General features: G+C 34.0%; 2 protein-coding genes across 2 annotated transcripts in view; both read left to right on the forward strand.

Annotated features, from left to right (window-relative positions):
• LOC134266925 (aquaporin-8-like) overlaps positions 1 to 7,679 on the forward strand; it is a 123,555-nt gene extending 115,876 nt beyond the window's left edge. The window contains exons 3-5 of the mRNA XM_062749133.1: positions 605 to 813; positions 2,774 to 2,926; positions 7,469 to 7,679. Coding sequence (XP_062605117.1) covers positions 605 to 813; positions 2,774 to 2,926; positions 7,469 to 7,568 — 462 coding nt within the window. The 3' untranslated portion in view covers positions 7,569 to 7,679. The remainder of the gene's footprint in view (positions 1 to 604; positions 814 to 2,773; positions 2,927 to 7,468) is intronic.
• A 4,193-nt stretch (positions 7,680 to 11,872) lies between these two features.
• Positions 11,873 to 18,981, forward strand: LOC134266927 (aquaporin-8-like). The gene is made up of 5 exons (XM_062749139.1): positions 11,873 to 12,065; positions 12,357 to 12,483; positions 15,306 to 15,514; positions 16,010 to 16,162; positions 17,394 to 18,981. The coding sequence occupies exons 1-5, from the start codon at positions 11,875 to 11,877 to the stop codon at positions 17,491 to 17,493; spliced, it is 780 nt and encodes a 259-aa protein (XP_062605123.1). The 5' UTR covers positions 11,873 to 11,874; the 3' UTR covers positions 17,494 to 18,981.
• The last annotated feature ends 52 nt before the right edge of the window (positions 18,982 to 19,033 follow it).

The raw sequence follows: 19,033 nt of genomic DNA on the forward strand, positions 1-19,033 counted from the left end.
TAAAACTTAAAACATTTCTATGATTTCTTCCGAAAAATGTAAATATTACGTCGATATTTTGAGTTAAAATCACCGAGCGCAGGTCTGATCAGGCTCAATATTTTTATATAGTGTGTAGAATGATAATATCAATGAAATATGTAAATATTGTTCCTGAGCAAACTTGCGCTCTATAAATTCTAAAGCTAAAATTGTTGAAATTTTGTCCATTTTGTCCTCCTTAAAAAATAATATAAAATTAGACTAGTTTGTGACGTCATAAAAACAAAAATTGTCAATAAACTACTTTGAAACTATTATATATTCTGTAAATTTATATTTCTTATACAATTTATAGAATTCAGCAAATTTCAAAATTTTTTCCAAATTTGACTTTTGTGGGGGCAAAGTTATGTAGTTTACCGCATATAGTTCTTTGTATTTTAAAAAAAATCTTATCCCGTTCATATACATGATAGTTCAACTCACTCCCTGCATATCTATAAAGTGGAATCGGAGTTTATAAAATGCCCTTTCTTATATTTTACAAGCACCCGTGTTGCTGAGGTCCTTTATTGAATTAAAAAGTACTACACTGGTAAAATTTCTTCACTTTTCATATTAGGGTATTTTATCAGAAAGAGACTTCAAATCTCGCGTTGGTGGGGCTACAATGCTACGAAGTGGAACGGAGCCCGGCTGGGGAGTTCTGACGGAGGCCATTCTGACCTTCATGCTTATTCTGACCGTATTAATGACAACAATAGACGAAAAGAAACACAAACTGGCTCCTTTGGCGATTGGTTTTGCCGTAACAGTGGGAGTAATGGCAGGGTAAAGTATATATGATATGTTCTTTGTGTGTTTGACTTATTGTTCATCACCATTTCATGTTTATAGTTTGGACTTTCAGTAAGGCGTGGCATTCTCGTCGTTACATGTTTACCGCCTGGCGAATAGATTCTCATTGGTTAAGAAATTAATTAAAACAGGAACTTTAAATTGTTGTTGACAATGATGAGACGACTTAAGCTCCACCTCTGTGCAGGATGGTACACTGTAATTGGTTATTCGATACACTGAATGGCATTTGTCCGAATTTGTATCCCATGTATATTTTAACAGTGAAGGAAAGCTGTGTAAATTTCAGAAGCTAATTATGTAACATCGAGAATGCCACGCCTTACTGAAAGTCCAAACTAAGCGTGAAATGGTTCTTATTTTCCTTTTGAGAACTCCCTCCTCATATTGAGACGCCAACACGTGTCGGTGGTGTTCAAAAGTTTAGACCTATACTTGGCATTCAGGACCATTGAGCAGTGAGGAATCTTTTCATTTCAGCATCTACTGCGACATGGAACCTCGGTTGATACGGTCTAATCCGAATGACCTTTTTCATACCGCACAAAGAATCGAACCTTTAATGTAACTAGTGCTAATTGTAACGGGGACCGTATTAATGACAAACGCTCCCCAACTCCCTTTTGGTGCCATATTCCCTGTAAGTTTCATTAAATAAGACAAACTCTATGCATTTGAAACTTAACAACGTTTACCCAGAAGTGTACCAAGTTTATTCAAATTTTAGCAGTGCACGCGTGCGCATGTGAATGCATGTGCGTAATGACCATATCATCTTGTCTACGCAATCTATATATTTCGATATACTAAATATTAAAGTATTTAATCAAAAAGTATTTAAAAAATTAGTTCATTCAAGTGTATATTTGGTTTTGCTCATTTCACGTGCACGCATGTGCATACATGAGCATGGTGACCATACTTACTTGTAGATGTCCATTACATCTATCTATGTTCTAAATCCCATCCTGTTTGGTTGAAAACCAAAGGAGTTATAGCTGTTTAAAGTTTCAGCCAATCAGATTGCAGCGCATGTACACGCACGTGTATGCATGTGCATGGTGACCATACTTTCTTGTAGTAGTCCTTTATATCTATCTATGTTCCAATTCCCATCCTGTTTGGTTGAAAATCAAGGGAGTTATAGCTATTTAAAGTTTAAGCCAATCAGATTGCAGCGCACGTGCATGCACGTGTTTTCATGATAATTGCTATATATCATGTTGTAGGATATCCTAATGCATGGCTATGTTCAAAATTTCAAAGGATTTTGTCAAAAAACAAGAAAGATATTGAGACTTTAGTTTCAGCCAATCAGAGCAAAGCGCACGTGCATGCGCGTGAGATCTTGCTATTTTTCCCATGTCATATTGTCTATGCTACTAATATATCCTTATGAGTTTCAAAGCATTTTATCAAAAATTGAAAAAGTTACGTCTATATCAATTATATTGATCATTTCTCGTGTTGCACGTGCGCGCTCTTGCAAGCACGTGCGCGCAAAATGACCTTCCTTCCGCACATCTACATCACATTTCTACTGACCCTAAAAACATTTCACCTTAGTCGGATGTGTAGTTTACAAGATCATTCGTGGACAAAATTTTCCCAAGAAGAAAAATAATAATAATAAGAAACAGAGTAAAAACAATATGTTCCCCAACTTCGTTTGGGGAACATAATAATCCAGTTGACTATTTACTCAGACCCTTTAGAGTAAATTAACGCCCTAACCACAGCGCCCAATCTGATTACCACAGCGCCACGCTGGCAACCTATTTGATATTTAAAATTGATATTAGGTTATTGCTGTAAAACCTTATTACAATTACTTTAATCAGTGTATGTCTACAATTAAAAAAAAATATTGTGTTTCAGTTGGCGTGGATGAATAAAAGTAATAAAATAAATTTTTTTTTTGGTTTCATATCAGAGGACCTGTGACTGGTGGATCTATGAATCCAGCAAGAAATTTGGGTCCGATTGTTTCCACTGCAAAGTATCATATGGAGGCCGGTTTGAAATATCACTACATCTACTGGGTTGGACCTATTGTTGGTCTATTGATAGCAACTCTCATTTATAGGTTAAATCACTAAAATACCATTCTTGATAAAAATCGTTTTAAGCTTACCTCAAGGAAGACAATGGGGGACATTTATGTAACAGAATTGGCGTCAGCTTTCCATGTTAAAGTTTTTGGAGCAGATTTCTTCTCAAGTCCTTCTATGGCCTATATTAATCAGATATGTATAGAAGTTTTTACAAGCCAATGTTTCAGCTGTATCAATTTTAGCAAAAGAATGGCCATGTTAGGACCGGAACACACGGTAAGGCTTGTCTTGTAAGTCATGGAACTTAAGTTCTAGCCTTACCTTGTGTACACCCTTAATACACGTTTTTTCGAGCCTTACAAGTCTGACTTAGGAACAGACCACTGCTCTATTTCTTAATACAAGACTTGCATGACTTAGCTGACATTTATTTCTTAACCAATGAAAACCATTTACCCAAAGTTCAATCTATTTTTATAAAACCATATATTGGTATTATATTGAAGAAAACACGAAGTATATTCCAATAAGATAATGAAAATATCCTTTGTTAAGAAGTGTGGGTGCACTGGTCGGTAAAACTATTTCAAAGTTCTAGCTAGTAATCTATTATTCTGTCTAATAAAGCGCACTGTTTATGGTTCAAAACACATGGAATTTATGTAAATGCTGTTTATAATATTGTAAGTCTTGCCTTAGCGTGTGGACATGAGAGCCATACGTCCTGCAAACCGTAAGGTTTTAGACTTATAAATAAGGCAAGCCTTATCGTGTGTACCGATCCTAAAGGAGGTTGAATCCTAAGCTTTTGACCAGATTTTGGACAAGACCTTTATTTCTAAAATTCTGCATTGTTTTAAGTCCTGACATTAGATCTTGGTTCTATAATGCAAATCGAACTATTATCAATGAAAAAGCGCGATTAAATTCCATTCAAGTAGCATTAAGCCAGGAAGGTTTTCAGAAGAAAAGGATCAATTTTTCCCTTTTGAACTATAAACAGTACCTTTCATTTTAGATTCCTGTTTTTCCGTGCTAGCTGCACACAAAGCTGTTTTTTTAATTTGCAGTGAAATGTGTTCTGCTGGTTCTTAAATATCCATTTAATTATTTTATTAATTCTTTCCACGAATTGTGACAAATATAGTAAATATATTCTAAAAGGCCAGGAAAAAATTGAGCCAATTTTAGCATAAAATTGACACTATTTTTAGTAATGTCTTAGAACATCATCACATACCCCAACTTTTGATGTTTTTTCTGAATATTTAAGATACCTTTGACTTATCTGCTTAAATTCAGCAAAAAATTAAGACTTTGAGATATTTTTCTAGCTTAGGTAGCTAAACACAGTTTCGTATAAAATCCAGGGGTTTTTCCCAGAGAGAAGCATGCTGGGTAGGGATTTTCCTGCTATTTATAGGAGTCGAGATGAAAACTGCATCATTTTTGTTTTTATTCACATAAAGTAGAATCTTATCTTAATATTTAAAGAAAAAAATGTGCATTCATTTTTAGAAAAAAAAAATTATGAGACTTTTTAATAAGGGGAGATAACTCCCAAAACATCCGGTTTTCACAAGAATTGCATGAGTCAATTAGCAGGTAATGTAGCTCTTTCATGAGGTGGAAAATGTACCCTGAAAGCACACTAAAAGAAAACCTTAGGACTTGTTCTGTGAAATGCATACAACTTATTTTGTCTGATTTTTTCTGTTTTTGTTGAGCAGGGGGGTTAAAAATTAGGTGCACTGAAAATGGATGTGTGTGTGTGTGTGTGTGATATTTACAAAATTCACAATTTTATCTTTCCATTGATATGCAGAAGTCTATGTAACAAGCCTCCATTTTATTTTTTTTTAGTTTTTTGTTCACATGCTGATTTACATAAAACTGTGTTTTGCACCCTTATTTAATGTTCAGTGCCAGAAAAATAACATTTTGTGAGTGCAAAAAGGTCAAATAATTGATTTTGCGAAGAAATTTGATACTTTTTTTAGTCACAATTTTCGTGTTTTTTTTTTTTAATAGACTTTTATTTTATTTATTCCATGCTTTATTTGGCTAAAAATATTGGAGGAAAAACTTCAAAGATGCAATTTTTTATTAAAACAGAAAATTCAGTGCAAAAAGGTCATACTGAATGTACTGTAGCGCCAAAGGAAGCATATTGACCCCATTTTTTATTTGATTTTTAGTTAGGGCATGTATGTAGAAACTAAAAATATACTTGACAAAAAAAGTTTAAGACTTTAAATATCAGGAGCCAACCTCGTTAATGTTCTTGGAGCAGGTTAATGTTTTTGTGAGATTTAAGTTTTTGGAGCAGGTCTTATTTTAAAATAACTATAAGATCTATGTTGACCAAACGTTCATGGATGATACTTCAAAGAATACTCACTACCAGGCTTAATTCGAATGATGGATCTTACCTACATTTTTTCGGAATAGCGACGAGTGAAAGTTTTGAAGCATGTTCATTCGAAAGTAAATATATGTTAGAACCCATTTGTTGGCCGAACTTGCAAGGATGAAGAATATTGAAATAACGTACACTACTCAAGCTCAAAGTCCATTAAACAATACAAATTTTGGAGCAGAGCAAACACGGACCTCTAAAACATTAAAGGTGGGATCAGGTGTTATGAAGGAGTGAGCATCTTCCACCGACTGGTTACACATGTAGTGTGCTCCTTCTCATAATCGGGAAATAACGGAAAAATCTATCAACAATTCAGCGTGTAAATAATGATCAAATAATTAGTTTGAAAAACGTCAGTCAGCGTTTGACTTAGTGATAAATTGCATTTGCTGACAATGTCATTGTATCGACCATAGAACTTATAAAATGATGGCTCTAAACGAGACTGCTGATATTCTTGTTTCATCAACTTGTTTTTTAATACCTTACCCCGTTTTAGAAATCGTTCATGCATAAAGCATGCTCTACCGTATCGAATCATCTAAGGATGCATACTACTAGTTTGCTTTGGATTTCATGAAGGCTTTTGAAGAAAGTTCATTCTAATGTCATTTTAAGCCCCCTGTTGACCAAACTTCCATGAATGATATGTCTAGGAATACACACTACTGGACATTCTTCGATTGCTGGATCTGACCTACACTTTCAGGATGAGTGTCAAAGATGGAGTTTTGAATCAGGTTTATTTTAAAGACTTTGCCTTGTACACTACTCAGATATAAACAAAGGACTTTGCCTTGTACACTACTAAGATATTAGCGTGGGACTCTGACTTGTACACTACTAAGATATTAGCGTGGGACTCTGACTTCTTCACTACTAAGCGTTCGCTTCGTGATCGGGAGGCCCGGGTTCGCGGCGCCGCGTCAAACCTAAGACGTAAAAATAGATAGTGACTGTTCCTTCGCCAAGCGCTCGGCATCAGAAGTAAAAGTCACGGGTCTTTCGGATATGACCTTAAAAACGTAGGTCCCTTGTCACGGTAGGCGCTGGCACGTACACTAAAGAACCCTCACTGCTCAATGGCCCTGAGTGTAATAATAATAGGTAATAAATTTGAAGCCCTTCACCGGCATACGGTGATATATCTCACATATGATGAAAAATTACATTCAACAATGTTATACATGTTAAACAATATACAATCAATCAATCAATCTTCACTACTAAGATATAAGCGAAGGACTTTTCTTTGTACACTACTAAGCTATAAGCGTTGGACTCTGACTTGTACTCTACTAAGATATAAGCAAAGTTTTGACTTTGAACACACTCAAAATTACACTACTAAGATATTAGCATTGGGATTGAACATTTGAATATGACATACACGTTTTATACTAAAGATATAAGCAATTGTGGGACTCGTTTTTCAAATAAGGTTTTTGTACACTACTAAGATACAGCGCGCTGCTTCTGGACTCCGCCTGATGCATGTACCCCAAACTGTTAAACTATTCAATTGAAGATATATAGAATAACTTTCTTGTGTTTAATGGAAGATATTTCTTAATTTTTGTACATACAGATATCTTTGCAGATACGGATTTACAAACAGCATGTGTATTAAAATTAAGAATATTATGCAAGTAGTTTTTCATGTGTGACTCTGAAAATGATGTGAAATTTGTAAATTAAGATATTGGCGTCAGGGATCGTCTCTGATGTGTGTACACATTTTGTTTTACTTGTATTCAAAATATAAGCGTGAGGACCATCTGCTATATTTCTTATGTCCGAAGATAACATATTTTGAATAGAAGAAACATTATCAGAAAAGTGAAGCGTGGGACGCAAATAAGATGCTTGATTTCTCTATAAATAAGATATTAGCGTGGGACTCTACCTCTAAGATATAAGCGTGGGACTCTGCCTTACTTAAAGACACTATTCCTTGAGATGAGCTTTGTATTTTCTATGTTTTTTTCTTTAGTATTAGTTATTACATGTGTATACATATGATTTAACTAGAAAACTATTTTTTTTTATTTTCAAAAAACTTCCATTATAAGAGACTGTACAATAATTTATTATCACTAACTCTTTTGTGACATCTTTGAACAATAAAACAATTATTTTATATTTCTTTCAGACTAATTTTTGACACAAGAGCCAGACAACGTAAAAACCCGTACATATGGATCCAAAATTCTAGGAGTGAAAGTCCTAATGGAGACATGGTGTTAAATTAGTTGTTTATGATAACATTATTTGGAAAAAGCGAAAGAAATCAACTAGCAAAAGAAAAGATCGCACTTTAAGGATTGTGCTGTATATTAATATTCACAACTAATAATTATAGTATGCTGCTTTGTTTCAAGTATAATTAAAATGAAATTCTGTTTTATTTCTATATTACGTAAAACTTTATTAAGTTTTTATTGTCTTCGTATTTTTGAAGCATTTTAGATATGCAAATTTGCTTTAACAAGAAGCCCACGGGCCTTATAGGTCACCGGAGTATCTTAACAACTTTCCAACAAATGAATTTTCTTCGTGTTTTAAACCATAGGCCAAGAATTCATAATTTTAAAGAGGCAACATTGCTTATTATAACTATGCACTTGGCATATGCTTACTTGATAAGTAAATACCGTGAGACATAGCAGAGGAACAAAGAAAATATGCATTTCCACTATATAAACAGTAGCGACACACCCAACAGGAACCAGATTTCAAAGCATTAATTCATTTTCAATACATAATCATTAGGGCCATCCCGCCTCCCGCACCCCTGAAAAGAGCTTTGAAATTCACAATTCTGGAGGAAGCATCCTTAAGCTTGCTCATTATAACTATGTCCTAAGATCATCAGCATAAAACCCAGTAACAAAGAAATTTTAAAAGAAGCATTTTCACTTTTAACGCAATAGAGCTCAACCCTAACACAAGAACTTCTGACCCTAGGACCAAAAATTTTACAATTTTGGTAGAGGGCTTAATGCTGATTACAATCATGCCAACAGTTTGGCTGCTTGGTGTCCAGGAGTAAAGGTCTTTAAAGATCATTAATTTTAGTGGTTTTGGTCCCACCCGTCACGTCCCGGGGGGATAAATGTAAATACGCTCGTCTGTTATTTAAGACTATAATAAATGTACACATTAATTTATTTCATACGAATCTATGCAGTTAGATAGTAAATAGTTAGATCTATGTTCTAAAAAAAACATTAAGTCATTGATATTTGGAGAAAGAAGAAAATATTAACCTTTTCGTGACAATTTGTATAATTATTTTTTATTTGAAATTTACCATATGCATAGATGCTGGAATGTGATAAATCGTTCTGTATACTTGCTATTTATTATTATGCTCAGTTTTCTTTGTTATACCTCATCATATTACATATTATACATGTAATATATGTATTTAGTGAATATATTATTCTGTATTTTGATGCATCGAGTGACGCAGACATGAAGAACTTATACATGTACTTGATCGTCGGGAAAAACACTTTTCCTTATAATATATAACAAAATTAACTTGCAAAGTTGAGTCAAAATTGAACTAAGAAGGGGTTTTCAATTTTCCTCTCGAGTAATGAAGACTGATAATGTCAAAAAAATTATTTACCGGTAGAATGTGTTCAATTTATTCACATTACATTAAATTCAGAAAGCTCGACTTATCAGCTTTTCATAGTTTCCCAATATTTAGTGTGGTAGACGTACATGTAAAACGATACGTTGTTTGAGGTACAGTCGCCCGCGTGGCGCAATGGTTAGAGCATCTGCTCTAGAGTCGCCAAGTAAGGAGTCAATCCTTATGTCGCAGGTTCGAATCCCACTGTGGGACGTGGAGACCGGTCCTTCAGATGAGACTGTATAATTAAACCGAGGCCCCGTGTCGCAGTAGGTGCTGGCTCGAAAAAGATCCCTCACTGCTCAATGTCCCTGAGTGTCGAGTATAGGACAAAATTTGTAGCTCTCCACCGGCAAGTGGTGGCGTCTCCATATGAGAAAAAAATTCTCGAGAGGGACGTTAAACAACATACAATCAATCAATCCTTGAGGTACAATAAGAAAATCACCTATTTCAATCTAGATGTACGTTAACCATATATCCTAATGATAATTTTAGGAAAAAACAGTTGGCATATAGTCTTAAAACTTGACGTAAGGTGAACAAGTTAACGGTATTAAACATCTGTGCAAGACGTGTAGAGCCAAGATGATTCAGGCAACTATATGTATAGTTAACCAAAGGTCTCTTGTATTATTTCTCTTAAATCATGCAGACAATAGACCTAATATAAGTAGATTTTCACCTAATCTGAACAGAAGGTACTAGTATACATGTACATAAGATTTTCTGATTTGCTAGTCTAACGTTCATCTGTATAGCTGTTTGTCTGTTCAGTATTGTCTATAAAAGTGACTTTTCCGATAGTTGTGTAAAACCGCTTCGCCAGTTTTGCCAAAGTTGAAATATACCATCCTTGAATGAAGACAATAGTTCAATTTTGTTCAAATGAAGGGCCACATCTTATTTCTAAGATATTTGAGAAAATGGAAACGGGGGGAAATATCTGACCAATCACGGGCAGTCATTTAAAGAAATTTGAATTTTACTTTCTGAGGATGCTTCCATATAAAATGACAGGGAATGTCCACTCCTACATGACACCTTATCCCACATTTGATGTTTTGGAGGTTCGTGTTTGCTCTGCTCCTATTTTGTACTGTTTTATGGACTTTTCATGCGGAAGACTTATAGTGATTCTACTGTTTCTTATTATTATTATTATTATTATTATTATTATTCTTATTTTTTTCCCCAAAATTTTGTGCAGGCGATTTCTCGAAAACTATTCGGTGGTTTTCAATGAAACTGTCAGGAATTATGCGTCATTATATGGACTTTGTTCATCAGATTTATACTCACCTTCGGTTCCATATTGACAGTTTTCTGATTTTAAAATGAATTTTTGTCGCCCCTTTTTTTCAAAAATGGTTAAAGGTATATTGATATGGAAATCACCTTTTTGTGCGTCGTCAGTAGCTACCAGAAGCGTATTTAAAAAATGCAATTTTTCAACTATTTTCTTTTTCAATATTTGTCTTTGATATTATTAATCTAAATAGAGACTCCTTTAAGAATGCATGATATGTAATTTGATTTATCCTCTCGAGATATTTATATTTAAAAATTTGAAGCTGGCCGAATGGTTAGCGCGTGAATATTCGAATATTTTTTTTTTACTTTTCTAGCTCGATTTTTCTTCATTAACGTTTCTAGTCTTATATACTGTTCGTTATCTCCATATAATTCACTGTATATTGGGATACTAGTAATATATATTGGGAATCAGTTACTCTTTACTGTCAGTGTTCAAAGTATCATTAAAGTAATGGCACATTATTATGAAAAAAAGACTGAGTTCAAATTCTATATCCTGATACAAGTTGTAAATATTAATTAATATAAAAGTTGGATTCATTTTAATCAATGAAATTGAGTTTAACTTTTATACCTCTTCGATAGATGTTGAACTTAAAATAAGTTATTTATATTGCAGTTTGAAAGTTAACTTGATTACGGGTAACGTATTTGAGAAAATTTGAAATAAGATTTTCCCCCGAAATCAAAAGCACAAAATGTTTGTTACCTTTTCAACTCTTTATACCATTATTTTTAACTATAAATGAAAAACCATGCCTCTTAGACAACAACATCTTTACTAAGAGTCGAACTTCAGCTTTTCCTATTTTGTCATTTGTGATCTACAAACTTTGTCAAAAACTATTTTGATTCCACAAACAAGTACTCTAAATTTGATATTAAACTTATTGACCCCCCCCTTCTTACTAGACTTTTTTTTAGTGCTTTAGTGAAGCCAAATTTGTTTTTTCTTGTTGTTGTTGTTTTTTTTTAAATGCATTATTATTATTTATTTTTATTTTTTTTTTTTTGCAGTGGCGTTCAATTTGTGATTACTCGATCTGCTCAAAATTAACATTTTTAGTAGATCCATGACCATGATACATGTACATGTAACTCTTCGTTATTTTCACATTTCATGACATTTAAAAAAAATACCACAGGTAAAAAAGATATGCATGTATGGTTTCAAGCTTTACGTATGACCTTCAATATAAAATAATATTGCATTAACAATTTCACCCTACGAAAACCATTTTCTATAACCTCAGATATCGAGTCGTCAATGGTTTTCTCGAGATGAAAATCCAATGTTACTCTCATCGAAAAAAATATAAACTCGGATGAAAAAAATAAAGTGCTTAGAGTCAGCAAAACCAGAATCAAAGCTATATATCAGTATTATACATGTACCTATGTTTGCATCAGATGAGATACACTAGCAAGAGAACGATTTAAGTTAATAATCATCAACTGGCAAAATTTTACGCCAAATAAAGGCATCTTCCACATTCCTTGTATCATTGAGCTTTACATTTAATACGCACTTACTCAATGTTTTGCTCCAATGAAACAGTATAAAATTTCATTCTGCGCAGTTTAATCTTTTAAAAATGGCCGAGGGGAACACGACCGTAAACCAGGATCCACCTGTTTCTTCTTTCTTTAACAAACTCGTTCGTCCTGTCCTTGCCGAGTTCATCGGAACTACATTGTTCGTGTTTTCTGTGTGTTTATATCCTACTTCGGGTCTCCTTCAGGGGTTTGCTTATTTTTTCCTCATGGTAGGGTTAGGAAAAATCAGGTAGGTTTGAGTATCTGATATATTATTGTGTACAGTTAAAAGATACAAATTCTGCATTCAGTAGTCTCACGAAATGCAACTCTAAGTGAAAGTTATTGATTTTTGTTCTTTTCTATCTTTCTATTTGTTTGTTTATGTATGTAAGGTGGTGAAAAGAATTTCTAAGATAAAAATTTCAAGCCAAAAATCAGCGTGAAAATTATTTGCACTTTCTAGGGGGCGGTTCCTGAATGTATTTAATCTGAAAATGGAATTTAAAAAAAAAAACTTTCTTAAATGCTTGTTTTGTAGTGGTGGGCATTTTAACCCTGCCATAACTGCTGCCGTGACGCTGTGTGGGGGTGTGCCCCTCCTTGTTGCAGTATGTTATTTCATCGCTCAGATAATTGGAGGCTTGATTGGGGCAGCCCTAGTTCTTGTATGTATACTTCATAGGTTTAACACTTTGTTTATATCTTACTGATCACCCCGTTATCGAAGAGTCGGGTATTTATTGTTTTACCCGGTCAGTCTGTCTGCCTCTATGTTTGTGTGCAAAAACTTTCAACTTTCATATCTTCCATAACTATCTCAAATGTGTATTTCTTGTTACAAAACCTTCCTCTAAGTACCAAATAATTTAATCTCCTGCCATTGCCATTGGAATTTGACCCAATTTTGCAAAAGATAACCAAACTGTAACCTTTACCATAAGTTTACATGTGTATTCAATGTGACAAGACCTTTGCATGATTATAAACATTTTTATAATACAGCTCCGAAGGAGAGGGGGTAAACTGTTTTATCCTTGTGTGTCTTTCTGTCTGTCTGTCCGTCCGTCTGTGTGTCTGTCCGTAAATAACCACCAGTTGTGTACCACACCCCACAGGAACCACTGACCCTTGGGCCACATATTTCAAAATTTTTATCATAAATTTTATTTTATCATAAATGATTATTAATACCAAAGAGCACATTTCAAAGCATTAATTTATTTTCAGACTATGAACCCCCCCCCCTTTCCCAGTACCCTGACCTAAGGGCCCTAAAATTAATCATTTTGGAAGAGAAACCTTTCTTCATCATAAATATGTACTTAGATCATTGCCATAATACCCAGGAGCAAAGGAAGAGATTTTCAAAGAATTCATGCATTTTTACTATATCATCATTATAGCCCCACCAGAAACCCTTACCTAGGGATCCCTTAAATTCACAAAATGGGAAAAAGCATCCTTCCTCATCTTAATTATGTATATAGTTCATTGGTTTAATCCCTTGGAGTAGAGAAGAAGATTTCAAATAATTTATGCATTTTCACTTTATAATTAATAGAGCCCCACCCTAACACCAAAACCCCTGGTCCAGGGGTCATAAAATTCATAATTTTGGAAGAGACAGCCTTTCTTCAACATAACTATGTACTTTGTTATTTTATTTAATACCCAGGAGCAGAGAAGAAGATTTTCAAAGAAATGATTCATTTTCACTATATAATATATGAAGCCCCACCCTAGAACTAGAACCCCTGACACTGGGGGCATGAAATTCACAATTTTTGAAGAGGCAACTTATTCAACATAACTATGCACTTCGTTATTTTATTCAATTATTCAATGTCCAGATGCATAGAAGAATTTCAAAGAATTATGCATTTTCACTCTATATATATATATATATATATATATATATATATATATATATATATATATATATATATATATATATATATATATATATATATATAGCCGTGCCCTAGCAGTAGAATCCCTGACCCTTTGACATGAATGCCATGAAATTCACAATTTTGGAAGAGAAAGCCTTATTCAACATAACTATGCACTTGGTTAGTTTATGCGATGTCCAGGAGCAGAGAAAAATTTCAAATAATTTATCCATTTTCTCTATATAATTAATAGAGCCCCCACCCTAACATCAGAACCCCTGACCCTGGGGCCATGAAATTCACAATTTGGGAAGAGGCAGCCTTACTCATAACATAACTATGCAGCTGGTTAGTTTATTTAATGTCCAGGTGCATAGAGGAAGAATTTCAATGCATTTATGCATTTTCACTATACATGTATAATCTATATAGCCTCGCCCCAGCACTAGAACCACTAACCCTGGGGCCATGAAATTCACAAATTTGGAAGAAACAGCCTTATTGAACATCACTATGCACTTGGTTAGTTTATTTAATGCCCAGGAGCAGAGGAGAAGAATTTCAAAGACTTTATGCATTTTCATTATATCATTCAATAGAGCCCCACCCTAACACCAGAACCCCTGACCCTGGGGATATGAAATTCACAATTTTGGTAGAAGCAGTCTTATTCAACATAACTATTCACTTGGTTAGTTTATTTAATGCCCAGGAGCAGAGAAGATGAATTTCAAATAAATAATGCATTTTCACTATTTAATCTATTTAGCCCCGCCCTAGTATTAGAACCCCTGACCCTGGCGCCATGAATTTCACAATTTTGGTAGAGGCCTTAATTCTAATTACAACCAAACAACAGTTTGACTGCTTGATGTCCAGGAGTAAAGAAGAAGATTTTTAAAGATTGCATTAATTTTAGTGCTTTTGGTCCCACCTCCACGCCCCAGGGGGGCAGGGGCCATGAAATTCATAATTTTTGTTTCCCTTTACCCATAAATGCTTTATGCCAAAATTGGTTGAAATTGGTTAAGCGGTTTCAGAGAAGAAGCTGAAAATGTTCAAATGTTGACGCACGACAAACGCCGACGGAAAAACGGATAACAATTAGTCGGGTGACCTAAAAATGCTCCTGCTCATAAAGCAAAAGTTACTCGAAACTATTTACAGCGTCACAAAGTTATCGAACTTCCACATCCTGCATATTCACCAGATCTTTCTCCTTGTGACTTTTTCTTGTTTCCAAAACTAAAAGAAGCTCTCTCTGGGAGGCATTTTCAGTCGCGGTCAGCGCTGGGATCAGCTTTTTTCAGTATTTAAGGGATATACCACGAAAAACGCACAAAAAAGAGCTTTTTTGACTGGATTAAACGACATCATCTCTGTATTAAATACAAGGGAGATTACTTTGAAGGAATGCAATATATAATTTAAATTTCTATTTCGTTTTTGTTGCTGTAATAGGGCTTGGACAAAAAATATTGAACGCACCTCGTAGCTTAATCCATCCGTAAATATTAATCTCAGGTAATCGTTAGGGTCTGCGACCTTTGTTTAAAAATGTTATAAGGGTAAAAGTTCCTTACTTCTTATTATAGGGTATTTTATCAGGAAGAGACTACAAATTACGCGCTGGTGGAGCTACAATACTCAGCAGTAGAACAGAGCCCGGCTGGGGAGTTCTGACAGAGGCCATTCTGACCTTTATGCTTATTCTGACCGTATTAATGACAACAATGGACGAAAAGAAACAAAAACTGGCACCTTTGGCGATTGGTTTTGCCGTCACAGTGGGAGTTATGGCAGGGTAAACCCTATCTTCATATGTATCATGTTATCATACTGATATTTTTTGCTTTGTCAGGCACGTAGCAACAGGGGGGCCAGGGGAATACTATAGAAAATGTCTATTGAAAAGATGGTTGCCCCCCCCACTTTTCACCAGAGTATATTTATAGGAAGGAAATATAGGAAAAAATTGAAAGTGAAAGGAAGTTGGCCTTTAAAAAAAGTTGGCTACTACCCACCCCTCCCCCCCCCCCTCCCCACGAAATAGGATTTTCGAGTTTGGACACTTTTTAATTTTGGTTTTTTTTTTTTGTTTTTTTTTTATTTTTTTGTTTTTTTTTTTGTAAAAAAAATTTCTCAGTTGGCCCCCCCACTTTCAAAAACGATGCTACGTGCCTGTTTGTATCCTGATCATAATGGTTTATATCAGTATATGTCTGCAAATGAGAAATAAAAATTGGTATGAAAGAAACATTTATATAGTCAGATAAACATGTTTTTGTCTCACAATTAGTTCAACTGTGACTGGTGGTTCGATGAATCCAGCAAGAAGTTTGGGTCCGGCTGTTTCCACTTTAAAATATGATATTGATGGAGTTTGGGAATATCACTACATCTACTGGGTTGGACCTTTTGTCGGTCTTCTGGTAGCAACTCTGGTGTACAGGTACAGTATTGTTTATAAATTCATCGTTTATATGACCTCGACAACATCGGGAGAGGCTTATTTAAACACTCGGCGTCAGCGTCCAAGGCTTAAGTGTCTTATATACTGAAACTCGAAAGAAACGTTATACCCTAATTTTAGGGTGAAAATGTTATACGGGATATAACTATGTACCAAAAAAAGTTAGGACATCTTTAACTTTGCCAAATCAGTTATTTAATGGTTGAATGATTTTCATTCCATTACCGGAAGTTGATTTTTAGCCCTCTTAACAGAAATCAAAAATTAGCATTTTAAATAAAATTATTGACAATATTTTGGGGCTTTAAGGTTTTGTAGCTTTTTCATTAGTATTGTACTAAAATTCCGGGGGGGGGGGGGGGGGGAGTCGTTTTTTTTTCCGGATTTGATGCCTATATTTCCTCAAAATGACTGAAAGCATGCATTTTCATTGCTCACGCTGGAAATTCTCAAAATAAAGAAAAAGGTGAGCTGCAGATAATTTTATTAAAAATGCTAATTTTTTTTATTTCTGTTAAGAGGGCTAAATATCTACTTCCGGTAATGGAAAGAAAACCATTCAACCGTTAAATAACTGATTTGGCAAAGTTAAAGATGTCCTAACTTTTTTGGTACATAGTTATATCGTACATGTATATAATTTTCATCCTAAAATTAGGGTGTTGCGATTCTTTTGAGTGTCAGTATATATTAATCTGAGATACAAGGAAGATAGCTTCTTGTATGATTCATTGTACGGATGTACATTAACAGGCTTACATGTACTTCGGATGCTGAATCTATTTGCATGAACGACCAGTTAAAATTATTGCAGCATGTTCATTTTAAAGTAGGTATAAGCCCTATGATGACCAAACTTGCATAGGTGATACATCTATGAAAGAATGTACATTTCTGGACTTGCTTAGGATGCTACACCTGACCAACATTTCCAGATGAACAGCCAGGTTAAAGGTTTGGAGCAGTTTCTTTTTACTAACACTAAGATGACAAATTTTGCACTAAATATACTCTATTCACCCACGCGTTAAAGTCAGTTCTCTGTGGTATTAGTTAATAATATTATTATATTATACAAATGAATTTATTCAAAAGGTCAATTTTATCTTAAAAACATTTATTTTTAATATAGAATAATGATTTATGATTTATCGACAATCATTTTTGTGACAATTTGAGCAATAAAAAAATCATTTTATATTTCTTTCAGACTCCTTTTTGAAAAAAGAGGCAGACAACGTAAAAACCCGTACTTATGGACCCAAAGTTCTAGGAGTGAAAGCCCTGACGGTGACCTGGTGTTAAATTAGTAATCCTTTATGATAACATAATTTGGAAAAAGGCGAAGAAATCAACAAACAAAGGGAAATATAAAACATTTAGAGTTGTATATGAAAATTCACAACTGTACTTACATGCTGCTTTGTTTTAAGTTTAATTATAATACATGTAAAACCCTGGTTTCTTCCCTTAATAATAGAGTTGGCGTTTTCCCAATTTTAAATTCTGTTTGTATTTTTGAAGAGTTTTAGATCTGCAAAGAATTTACTTTAAAGAATGTAGATTTCCGAACAAAATACTTAAAGTTTGTTAATTATGCCCACGTGTCGAAGATTCGGGGGTAAAGACTTTTTTCTGCCAGTTTGTCTGTTTGTCTTCTTGTCAGCATAAACTTTTGCCTTTAACAGTGATTACATGTAGTTTCGAATGGCTTTCATATGAATGAAGGTGACCTTTCACTGGGAAACAACATATTTTATTGGTCTCCTGACTTTGATCATTCAGATTGACTCACTTATGTCAAATTTTACCAAATTTTACCTTTGCCATAACTATTGACGGTTGGTGTAAGAACTTTTATATTCCACAGATGTCTTTCATTTTCATTTGTTAAGATATTTACATGGATATACAAATACTTTTTACCTTTTGACGTTGACATTGGAAGTTGATTCACTTTTGAAAAACATGATAGTTTTATGATAGTTTCTGTAAACCCTATCAAAATTTCCAATTTGAAGTAATGATATACAAACTAGTACTATTGTTGAATTTTGTTTAATTTGCAAGAGAATGCGAACATATAAATATACATGAAAAAAAGAAGAGTTTTTGGAAAGGTTGAACGTATGTTTAATTCTGAATTGCTCAACTTGTTTATCTTTTTTGGAAACTAAGGTAAACTTTTTCGCCTTGGTTTTCTTCTTTTTTGACATTCTTTTATGATTAATTTGAGACCATTGATCAAAACATTATGTTCTTAACCAAAGCGCCTCTTTTGCAGCCTTTCTGCTAAAAGTCTGAATGATGAAAGTGGTAGAGATCATTAAAACTAGTAGGTTTTCATTAATTTTTCTCGAAGATGTATTTGATTTAATTCTACAATGTACATTTTATCCTGATCATAGATTGAAGTATTTCATAAAAGTATTATTTATATAAGAAATTCAAAGTTTGGAAATTTGAATTCAACTTCTAAACGTACAAAATTAAGGGACTTTTGTAATATATTTATATCGGGCCTTTCGAGAGAGCTATGAATCATTAGTAATTATTGTAATAATTACAATAAAACCTACCAGTTATAGCACGTCTTGTTATTTGCCATTTATGTATTATGCTCACTCTCATTTTGTTATACCTAATCATACTATATAGACTATATATATAGTGTATATATTAAGTTACTATTCTGTATTCTGATTTGTTATGTGAAGCAAAGAAATAAATGAGTTGAACTTGATTATCGGGGAAAAAATTCCTATAAAAGATGAATAAATAAAATAATGAAATCTTCAGCATTGGACTGCTATGAAAAAATCAACAACTTTATATTCTGCTTGATTGAAA

This window comes from Saccostrea cucullata, unplaced genomic scaffold (genome assembly GCF_032062105.1).
Source record: "Saccostrea cucullata isolate Sc308-1 unplaced genomic scaffold, CSIRO_AGI_Scuc_v1 ctg618, whole genome shotgun sequence".
In the NCBI taxonomy this organism is placed as follows: Eukaryota; Metazoa; Mollusca; class Bivalvia; order Ostreida; family Ostreidae; genus Saccostrea; species Saccostrea cuccullata.